Source organism: Thunnus albacares, chromosome 8, assembly GCF_914725855.1.
Source record: "Thunnus albacares chromosome 8, fThuAlb1.1, whole genome shotgun sequence".
Lineage (NCBI taxonomy): Eukaryota > Metazoa > Chordata > Actinopteri > Scombriformes > Scombridae > Thunnus > Thunnus albacares.
The window spans coordinates 17,160,872-17,171,696 of NC_058113.1; the positions used below are offsets into that span (position 1 = coordinate 17,160,872).

Consider the following 10,825-nt stretch of genomic DNA (forward strand, 5'->3'; position numbering starts at 1 on the left):
GGATGGAGCTCTTCACCTGCATGCCAACAAGGACCCCTTGCTGTTTTCAGTGTTTGATGTACGTAAGGCCTTACTGAGAGGAGAAGGTTAATTGCTGTAGCGTGTGCCCATTTGAAAGACCTCCTGAAGCTGTGCAGGATGGCAAGTCGAGACATGTCAGAACTCATTATGCATCCTCAGCGCTCATTAAACACACCAACTAAGCAACAAACACAAGGCTGAGGACGGTGTATGCAACAGCAACATCTGCTGATCGCCAGAGAATTATCATGATCTCTTCATTGTCTGTTGACAGGCAGATACTGCTGCTCATTTTGAAGGATACTCTTCTCTAATTGTCAATTCTTTTCTCAGGCCAAATACTGGAATTCAAGTGTGAATGAGGTGGAGGGAACCATCACAGATCAGAAAGGGAAGGTCATCCATAAACTCTTTGGAAAGTGGCACGAAGCAGTTTTCTGTGGAGACCCACCTTCAGCCACGTGCGTCTGGAGAGCCAGTATGACAAGTTTATTTTATGAGAATGCACTGAAAGCCCTTTTACAATTTATGCCTTCTTATTACAGTATCTGATGCAGTGGATCTTGTTTGTGTGCAATGCAGATGCAATGCCTGTAGACCATGAGCAGTATTACGGTTTCACTAAATTTGCTATTGAGCTGAACGAGGTAGAGCCATCCCTGAAACTGCTGCTACCACCCACAGATACCAGACTGCGTGTGGACCAAAGGTGAGAGAAAAAAACATCTGTACTGTATGTATTTACATGCACTTTAATAATGTATGTTAATGTATGTATAATGTTATTATCTGCTTTCTGCAATAACCTGATTTCATAAACGAGAAACACTATTTTTAAATCAGGGTAAAAGAGAAAAGAGAGAGACAAGGTTAAAACTGTTAGATTTCTGTCAGAAGATTGTCTGGCAGATTAGATGTCTGATTTCAAAAACAACACACCTTTGATAATCTGACACTGTGCACCTCAACTATGTGCCCTGACACGCTGTCTCGACACACTCTACGATCAAAGGAGCACAAAAATAGAAACATCAATACTCTTGTTAAGAATAGCAACTGCACTAGTTACTATATTCTCCTTTCCACACACGTTTAGATATCTCAAAGCTAATTTTAGCTCAGATTTATTAAGGTTTGTAACCTGCACACTGCTACTGTAATTTGCAACTTTGCCAACAAAGTAAAAAAAATGACACTGCTTCACATTCTATTTATCTATTGTTGAATTATCTTGCAACAACGAGCAAAACCAAGAAACATGAGTGAGGATTAAATTTGAATGCTGAAGATTAATGTTTTACCATGTTTGCATAATGGATATGTCTGGGTCACACTGGCAGACTGCTGGAGGAGGGGAACTTGGAGGCTGCAGAGGAGCAGAAGCAGAGGATTGAGCAGCTGCAGAGAGAGAGACGGAGAGTCCTGGAGGAGAGCAACGTAACACATCAACCTAAATTCTTCAGGTAGCCTAAATATCCAGATTTATCAGTTTCCTGTGAAAAAAGTCATTTATGGGAAAGTGAGCGTGTCTTATCCTTTAATAGCTTTATATGCAGCTATCACTGTAACAGCAGATTTTGTCACGAGTGTAATTTCATCAACACACTCACCTCTGGTATTTCCTCTGTCTCCACAGGAAGTCAAAGGATGATACGTGGGTGAGCAACAACACATACTGGGAGCTGAGGAAGGACGTTGGCTTTGGCCACATAGATTTTCCAACACTGTGGTGACCTGAATTGCGGATCACACACACATTTCGACCTGCACAGCCTCCTACTGTGATCCAGGCTGGTTCTGGTGATGCCTGTATTCCAGTCTTACCATCCACATTCAATACTGGTCTTCTTTATTATAGCTCATCAAAGTTATTGCCTTAATAGCAAGTGCTTATCTAAGTTGTGTAAACATGTTTATGCAAGCATATTATGAGAATGTTTCAATTTAGGCAATTTTTGTCCATATTTTCACCTGTTTATGTTACACTGTACAACTTAAACTGAGAAATGGGAAACTACATGGTATAAAGGATAAAAATCCTTTTCATAACTAGTCTATGCTGGTTTAAAAAGAACTGAAGAACTGGTCACTTTAGCTGCCGTCTTATCATGGACATTCTCTACCTCTGAGATAAACTAGCCTTGATATGCCATTGATTAAGTGTACACATCCGATATTTATTCTGCACCTGCCTGATGCCTTACTGGTTGTACTCATATTAATTAATTTATTTTTTGTTGCATCTGTTTTAAAAAAAAAGGTATGTTTTGTAAGGAATTCTTAAGAACAAATGAGAATTGTTCACATGATCCTTACTGAACCTTTCTTTGTGTCTCATAATGGTAATTACTGCTTTTTGCTATGACTACGTGAACGACTGTGTAACTATGAGCAGCAGTAGCAAATGTCAAATCCATCCATTTTTCACTTTATCCAATGCACCATTGTCTACCTTGGTCATGGGCTTTGGGACCTGAGTGTCCAAACTATGCTCCATGAGCTCAAATAAAAACTCTGATGCTTTCTTCTTATGGAGTCATTTGTGGCTGTATGTTCAAAACACTAATAGTGATTTCCGCTTACCCTAAATGCTGACTTGTCAGACTGACAGCTGTGTTGTAAATGTTGGTCTAATGTACCAACAGGAAAAAAGAAAAAAACTAAGTCAGCAGTTTTAAGTTTCAAATGTCTAAAGAGGAGGAAGTTATGACACCAGAGCAGCTCCATTCTTCTTGTCAGCACTGTCATTCTGTTTACTGTAGAATATGTGAACCAGAATCATTGAGAAATCCTCATTCATGCCCCCTGTAGATAAACTTTGGAAATAAAAAATCCAAAACACTTCTCTCTTTTTCCTGAGCCTGGATGAACCTGATGGAGACCACAAGCTGAAACGTGTTGGTCTAACAATAAAGTTGTTCTATATACTGCGAGTGTTGCTGGAGTTTTGACCTCTTTAGACTTCTTTCCCTTCTCCGTGCACCTTGGAAGTAGGTTAAGTTGTGCCAGAAACCCCTACTCTGCAACCAGAACCGTTGGATTTTGTAATATCCCATAAAAGCTGGAAGATGTCTATCTGAGTAGGTCATGAAAGGTGTTTGACTCTAGTATTGGTGTTAAAAAGAAAAAAACACATTTGTTAAACGGTGGGTATGATAATCTTCATCATCTTGGAACAGTCCTTGCAAATTCCTTGCTTGTTCCACAACTGTGCACATTCATTATCTGATTGAATAATTCTGCATGGTGAATTGCACTGTGAGGGTGAAAGTTCACTCGTTAAATTATATAAATTTTGTCAAGGGCCGCAGCTTTTCAGACTCCTCCCATCACGGTCATTTTATGGGTTGGCTTCAGTTAGTGGTTTCCATAAATATGTAGGAAGCTGTCCTGCTTATCTCACATTGTACAGTTTTTATTGTAGCGGTGTACTGTAACACAGGTAATGGTTTAACTTCTTACTGCTTCATGTCACTTTATTAAATTCCTTAAAAGGTAGCACAAAGTATTTAACATTTTACTTATTCAAATACCATTTAGCCACTTCACTTTGGTATTATTTATGATGTGTTCTATTTCTGACTTCTTATCTATGGTGCTGTATGCTTTGCTGCACACTAACCAAAGTCCAAGGATAATGAAACTAATGAATGAAGTGATGATAAGCCATCATTGATGATGCAATATTAAAAGTAGGGCACCACTTGTGGCCCCCAGAGCCTGCATGTTCTTTACATTTCACTTAACAAAACTGTCAGTGGTTACAAATTAATAATCATCAGGACCTGCAAGTTACTGGGTAAAATGTATGTTAAAGAGTAACATCAGGCTGAAAGTGGTGTTTCACTGCTGTCTCTGGGTGAAGGTTTCAAGCCTGTTTCACCTCTGACCACATCCAGCATCATTTATCATGACTGATCAGAGTGGTTTGCACTGGTCAGAGGTGTGCTTTGTTGCACCTGTAACTACACTCAGCAGTGATGTCACTGGATCCAGGGGTGCACCTGTACGTCACTGCAGCAAGGTGTTGGAGCAAGCATTGGAGGTCAGCAAAAACAAGGGGTATATTAAAGCAAAAAGATAAGGGGTCATTAAAAAGAAAAGAGTCTGTACAGTGTTACATATAATCTCAGAATAAAGTAGTGCTGATGAAAGTGTATCCAGCATGTGTAGAGAATATATGTTACATAAGGTATTTTTGGTAAATCTGAACCAGCCGCTAGATGGCAACAAATAGCCATCAATGGTACAAAGTACAACGTAATCAGTGAACAATTGTTTTTATTTTTTTGCTTGACCTACATTAGGTCTTTGAACCAAGAATGCTGTCCAACTTGATATCTTGACGGTTGATAAAAACTTCCGGTTTGCTGTCACAGATTTCTTTCAAACAACATTTAATCATAGAGGGGGTGATATGTCTGAGGGAGAAATCATTAGTAATGTGGACAAGACATTCACTGGTCTTGAATTTCAGCCAGGTGTGTAATTTAGTTGTAACTTGTGCATCCTTTAAGATAACAAAAGCATTAAATGCATACATGATATTACTGTAAAACCAAAGAGCTCCATCTGCAAACCATGTCTGTCTTTATTTTGCAGCTTATTACTTACTGCAAGAGCGCTGGAGCCCCAATTGTGCTGAGGACAAAGAAAAGCGAAAGGGATATTACAAATATATAAATGTTTATTATTATTATTATTATCATCATCATCATCATCATTATTGTTATGATTATTGTTAATAATGATATTAATATTAATAATCATAATTAATTATTGTTGTGTTGTATTATTATCATTGTGGGATGTTCTGACTGTCCCTTCAGTAACACACCCACAGCTTCCTTCAGAGGGCGGAGCGTCTGCGCGTTTTTTGTCTAAAGCAAATCTGCGCTGTGTAGTCGAGACTGGTTTGTGAAAGCATTGTCTTCCCTGAGAGTATCGCCGTCAAAGAAAGTTTCTCGTCTGGTTCGCCACTAAAGGACTTCAGAAAAACGGTAACATTATGCAACATCTGCGTTTTTTCACATAATACATTGTGATCTTCCTCTAAAATCAAGCGAACCTCCGATTGCGATCACAACAACAACAACATAAAACAGACAGGTTGCTGATGTCACTATGTGGGATCACCATGTGCAGATAATATATATACAAGAAACCACTCCTTTAAACTTGTTTTTACATGCTGCAAAAGTATAGTAAGTGACAGACGTGTGAATTGTAGCAGTGCAAGGACTATTTAAAGAAAGAAAGAAAGAGAAAGAAAGGCATGATGCAAAGATTGCTGAATCAGCAGCTAAGCTACACAAGTTTTGAAGTCAGTTTTCAACATGAGGGGTTCACATATATTCCTCTAAAGACTGATGAAAAACAAGACCTCACTAATTGACCTCCTGGCTTCATTTTCACGCTCACTGCTTTCATCCTGCAGGGAGATGTTTGCCACAGCCACCAGGAACTTTGTGGAGGAGGTGGATCATGGAGGTTTATTGATCCCAGTGTCCAGCCTGAATGACAGCATTGATCTTCTGACAGTGGTGGTGACGCAAAAGCGGTTCTGGTTCTGGCAGAAGCCCAAGCATCTTCGCACTGATTTTAGCCTTAATGATATACTGACAGGAGACACACCTATAAAACCAGGTAAACATCAAACCTCTCTCTAATAGTAAATGCATTTACTTTAATGTTATTTGTTAAATATCTACAGTATTAAAGGTTGTGTTGATTTATCCTTTTAAGACCACAGAAAACTTGAATGTTTCCCCCGTCCACAGTTGTCATAGAGACAGACTTCATCAAGTATGACGGGACATATGGTGACAACATTCAGGGAACGATGGATGCAAGTTTCGTCCTCTCCAATGTGACCGTAGAGGGAAAAGACTCTTCCAAACTCCAGTCATCCTTCGGCAGTTTGAAGAAAGAGGAAGTGGATGTGCAGAAGCTGCTGAGAGACTCCAAAGGAAGGTCAGTTCCCCAAACGGGTCCACTGTCCTGTCTGATAGAGTTTGGATTAAAATGGTTTCCATGAAAAAAAACATTATTATCTACACAAATATTATCTGACACTCAGTGTATTAAAGATCTGAAAACAATTGGAGTGATCTTTGTCCGACCTTAAAGATGTCCGACACAAAACCGGAAGCTTGGTTGAACATTAACACTCACAAGAAAGTTTCAGTTTTGATTTAGGATGAACTTTTTTTATTCATGCCTTATAATTTCAAAATTGATATCAGTTCAAGAAACAATTACTTTACTGAATTCCCAGTTGGTTTTAATTTCATACCTGCAGTGTACTTTTAGAGTCGTAATCAAACTTTCTAAGAATGTTACCAGTGAAACACAACACCGGTGTTTTGTGCTTTTTTGTTTTAATTAAATATCCCAGGGTCCTGGACATGTCCCATTCGCTGGTCCAGCAGACAAAGGAGAAACACAGACGGATATTTGGGATCGTAAAGGAGCGTGTTATGACCACTCAGCCCTGTTCGGTCATAGAGGAGGTGCAGCAGGGCGGACAGTGTGGAGGAAGACTGAGCATCTGCAGGCCCAAGAACCCAAAGGTAAATGTAGTGTAAGGCAGCCTTTAGAACTTCAACATGTGCATTCCAGGAGTAACTTAGTGATGAAATTATATAATTTACTTTTTTGGTGTGCCTTCCTTCCCTCAATATGTTTTGGTATTTCCTCTCTCCTCTTAGTCATATCCTGCTTTTCTAAGATTAGTTGAACTAAATTCTGCATGCAACTGTGAGTTATACGAGTAGATGGAGAGGGCTGAGGTGAAAGCAGAGCAACGTGTTTTCATGTCAAGAAGAAGAGGTGAAATATATGCCATTTTTTATACTGCAAATTCCTGCCCACTGAGGCAACTGTTGGTGGAAAATTAGGTTTCTCTTCCTCCTCCATCTTCCATCTTCTATAATTTGGCCCTCTGTGTTGTTTTCTTTGCAAATCAAAAGTTGCCAGCTACTGTTCATGTCCTAGATACCTCAAATATACAGTGTAAATAGTTATAAGGTTGATCGACTAATCGATTCATCAATTGTTGCAGTTCTGCTCATTCTCACATCCCTTGGAATCAAATACACCAGTAAATGGGTTTTTCGAGTATATAATGTATCCGTTTGTTGTCATCCAGCAAAATCCATCCAAAATCCATCCAGTAAAAAATTGTTTCCTTTAAGAGAGACAAAGTTTTATCGTCTGTGTGTCTCACCTGTCTGTTGAAATGCCTCTTCTGCAGGTTGCGCTCAAGGAGAATGGGAGCCTGAGCAAAGACACTGATGTTACCATGGAGATCCCCATTCATACTACCCTTGCCTATGCCCTCATAGAGCTAGAGGTCAAACACGATGGACACTATGGTAAGAAATCAAGTCATTAAAAATCATAAATGAACAGGAGCAAGTCTTTCAGTAACATTTCATATTTGACTATTTTCCACAGAGCTGTGTCTGATGTCAGACACCGCTGGGGGCTTTGAAGTAGACGGCCCTGGAATGAAGCCACTGTTGGGTGTGTCCGGAGCTTCAGAAAATAGCTGCATTAGACAAGGTAAATTATTGTTTTCTCCTCGGGTTTTTCCTCTCTGCTGTTGTAAAACATGTTGGTTGTTGCAGTTGATGATGTGTTCAGACATGCATGTTGTTTTCAAGTCACAAGGGGCCATTAGAGATTTGAGGCCATGTCTTATCAGGACGGTGTGGTAACTATAAACATGTGCTTTGACCTATATTATAAGGTCTCTTTACAGTCACTGTAATCAGTTCATAGTAAGCAGTTTAAGTATTGTGTTCAGTTCAAATTCATATTCATTTTTATTGAATTTTAGTCATGACTTAGCCTGTTCCTGCACACTTGGACAAAAAAGGATCATTCATTGGCCCCAGCAGGCATCAGTTTATTGATTAGGTTTTCATTTGGCAAATATCACAACAGTTTTTCACACATTTTTCCACATACAGTGTAGACTCATTAGATGAAAAATTAAGTTGACAAAGAAGAGAGAGAAATAAGATGAATAAATACATAAATACTGTAGAGCAAGCTCAGGTTTCTGAGTCACTAATGATGATGATAATTCATCATTTTGCATTAATGTAATATAGTCCAACCATTTCATCCATTTTCTTTCATACAAAAAAATGTTATTTCTCATATTACATTATTTGTTTCATACATCATTTTTCTCCGTTATGAAATTATGGACATACTTGTTGCAGCCACTTCTTAGTATTACATTTCAGAGTAGTTCATCTTAATATTCTCAACAGATACTTTTTTTACTACAATTGCTCTTGGTAGTCTCCCCTTAAGTACAAAATTACAGTTGATTTAAAAAAAAATGAAAAATGAATGACATACTCAATTTCTTTATGAATACTTAACTGGGCCTGACCAAATGTTATGGCTAAAGGAGACGTGATTATCATTCCACCAACATTTTTGTCTTTGGAGCTGAATGATAAAGTGTGCATTTTATTTTTCTATCTGCAGAACTGGAGCAACTGAGTGATCATTTCCAGCTGCTTTCAGCTCTTCCTGCCTCCACAAGGTCCTCCTTACTGCAGCAAATCACAAAAGTAATGGAGGACCAAACGGCTGTCTCTGCACTTCAGAATTTGGTGAGTGGGACAGAGAGGTAATGTCAAGGCAGAGGCACTATTATAATGTGGAGTTAGCATTATAAATGTCTCTTGTGCTACGTCAGCTTTAAATCTGGGTCTATTCCTCTGTCTCAGCTGGACCAGATGTGCCTGGATAAGAGTCCTACCCTTGGCGATGTTATGATGACAGAGTCTCAAAAACAGAACATCCAGGCCATCCTGGGTCTTTTGGAGCAGAAGGTGGACTCAGCTCAGACCAAGCACTCCACATCTGTCCTCAGCGCTCTTCACCTCATTACCAGTGCCTTGGATGGTGAGAATGCATTGCTCTGTGCAGCCTTTATTACTGATAACATCGCCTCACTTCAAGTCCTCAATATGTGAAAAAAAAATCCTCTATTTAAGGTGTTTTCGTCTTTCTTTGTCTTTCAGAAATGACATATGATTGCCTTGCCGTCTTGGTAATGTGCTGCAGTCCTAAAGTGTTAAAGGCTCTGGAGCTACTGGTTAGTAAAGACAGCTTTTACAGAATTTAATTTGAGTATTTTTCAAATTATGCATTACAGTATTTAACTGCCTGTTCCCTTTCCTTCACACCTTTTCCAGGTGCAGTGTCTAGCTGGAAGCGGAGAGCTGCCGGTGAGCAGCGCGGGTCTGGCTGCACTGACAGAGGATGTCTACGTAAAGGCCGAACATCTTTTCGCCTCCTCGAATGTGTCCCTTAAGAGAGACAGGGACACAGTGAAGACAAAAATAAACCACCAGCCAGGACACCTTCCTCTGGTGGTGTGCATCGCTGTCAGAGGCCTCGCCTCATTGGCCCACTGAAGACACCTTTATATCCACCAGAAACTTGAAATACCACACTGGGATGAGCTAAATGGGATCACACAGTTGAAGTGTTATTTATCAGTGTTTTTACTCTTATTTGATGCGGTTGACCAAACTCTTAAACACTACTGTATGTTGGTGGGGGGTAATCATATAAATGCACTAGTCAATTAATGCTTTAGTCATGCAACTGACAACATCATCAATAATTTGAACAATCAATTTATAGCTCAAGGTCTGTTTGTACTGTTGGTTGAACAAAACAATCATTTTGAAGATATCAGCTTTTTTATTATTGACCTAGAGACTATTTGATAATAAAACGTATTGTTTGCTACAGCACTGAGATATAGTTTTCTGGTCACACTGAATTCAGATTAATGTGCACAATCTTTAACTTTTTAAATAGAATGTATTATGTATGTAACTTAGCTCCTGTTGGTGGCATCAAAAAACACACTAATTTGAATATTATTTTAAAATATTTGTGTCCGGATGAAAATAAATGAAAAAGATTCCATGACAGGCTGCCAACAAGTTAAGAACTTACCATCTTGAATAATTGTATTTCAGACTTTAATTTATTGTATGTGCTCTCCCTTAAAGAAGCCTTTGAAAACAAACACTAATCATTTCTTTTATGTAGGCTTGCAGCTCTAGAGGCTCATTTACTCCTTGCTTTACATTCTTCATCTGTAACAGCTGTTCAGCTCACTGCCTGTTAGCTACTGTTATATCTTATGTGGAACACTCACACACAAACCATAGCAATAACCTCATTTGTAAACTTGTTTTTTATGTTCCAACTACAGACCTCATTCTGAACAACTTGAACTAACTGGTTTTTATATTCAAACTTTTCATGCAACTGTTATGAATGTGCCTTTAATTGTGGAGCATTATTTCAATTATATTATAAAGCTGCCTGGTTTAAACTGTTTTGACTTGCTATATTTTATCTGTATCTTCTGTGTATGTTTTTTCTTTTTTTTTTGCAAAGGAATTAACATTTTTCCCTCCCAGTTTGCAGCTTTGCAAAGTAACTCAGCCAAAAGAAAACGGCAAAACCAAAGCAGATCATTAGAAAACACCAGTTATTTATTTGACATCTGAAAATACATCTTTTCTGAAATATTGTAAAATATACCTTTTTATAAGTAAATATGAACTTTATTTAAAACAGTTACGTTTTAGTAATATCACATCAAAAGGGATGGTTCACTGAGATGCAGTACCCTGTTTTAAGAGTCCTGTGGAAAGTTTTTTTTCTGTCTTCCAAAAAAAAAAAAAACACAGCACCATATCAACTGCTCTAACAGTCAGATATACTTACATGATCCAAATGTCTGACAACA

At 38.6% G+C, this 10,825-nt stretch overlaps 2 protein-coding genes across 4 annotated transcripts in view; both read left to right on the forward strand.

The window, feature by feature from the left end:
- Window positions 1-2,549, forward strand: part of osbpl3b (oxysterol binding protein-like 3b) — a 39,731-nt gene extending 37,182 nt beyond the window's left edge. For all 3 annotated transcript variants that reach the window (XM_044360407.1, XM_044360406.1, XM_044360405.1), the window contains 4 exons: window positions 355-499; window positions 604-730; window positions 1,362-1,484; window positions 1,658-2,549. In XM_044360407.1, the coding sequence (XP_044216342.1) occupies window positions 355-499; window positions 604-730; window positions 1,362-1,484; window positions 1,658-1,754 (492 nt within the window). In that variant the 3' untranslated portion in view covers window positions 1,755-2,549. The remainder of the gene's footprint in view (window positions 1-354; window positions 500-603; window positions 731-1,361; window positions 1,485-1,657) is intronic.
- A 2,317-nt stretch (window positions 2,550-4,866) lies between these two features.
- gsdmeb (gasdermin Eb) lies at window positions 4,867-10,802 on the forward strand. The gene is made up of 10 exons (XM_044360413.1): window positions 4,867-5,021; window positions 5,459-5,667; window positions 5,802-5,994; window positions 6,419-6,593; window positions 7,277-7,397; window positions 7,480-7,587; window positions 8,530-8,657; window positions 8,775-8,952; window positions 9,072-9,145; window positions 9,246-10,802. Exons 2-10 carry the CDS (start codon window positions 5,463-5,465, stop codon window positions 9,465-9,467), a joined length of 1,404 nt encoding a protein of 467 aa, XP_044216348.1. The 5' UTR covers window positions 4,867-5,021; window positions 5,459-5,462; the 3' UTR covers window positions 9,468-10,802.
- The last annotated feature ends 23 nt before the right edge of the window (window positions 10,803-10,825 follow it).

Coding starts and splice junctions, on each gene's coding strand:
- gsdmeb (XM_044360413.1), top strand. CDS start 5,463: ATGTTTGCCACAGCCACCAGGAACTTTGTGGAGGAGGTGGATCATGGA. Junction 5,995..6,418: donor CTGAGAGACTCCAAAGGAAG/GTCAGTTCCCCA, acceptor TAAATATCCCAG/GGTCCTGGACATGTCCCATT. Junction 8,953..9,071: donor CATTACCAGTGCCTTGGATG/GTGAGAATGCAT, acceptor TTTGTCTTTCAG/AAATGACATATGATTGCCTT.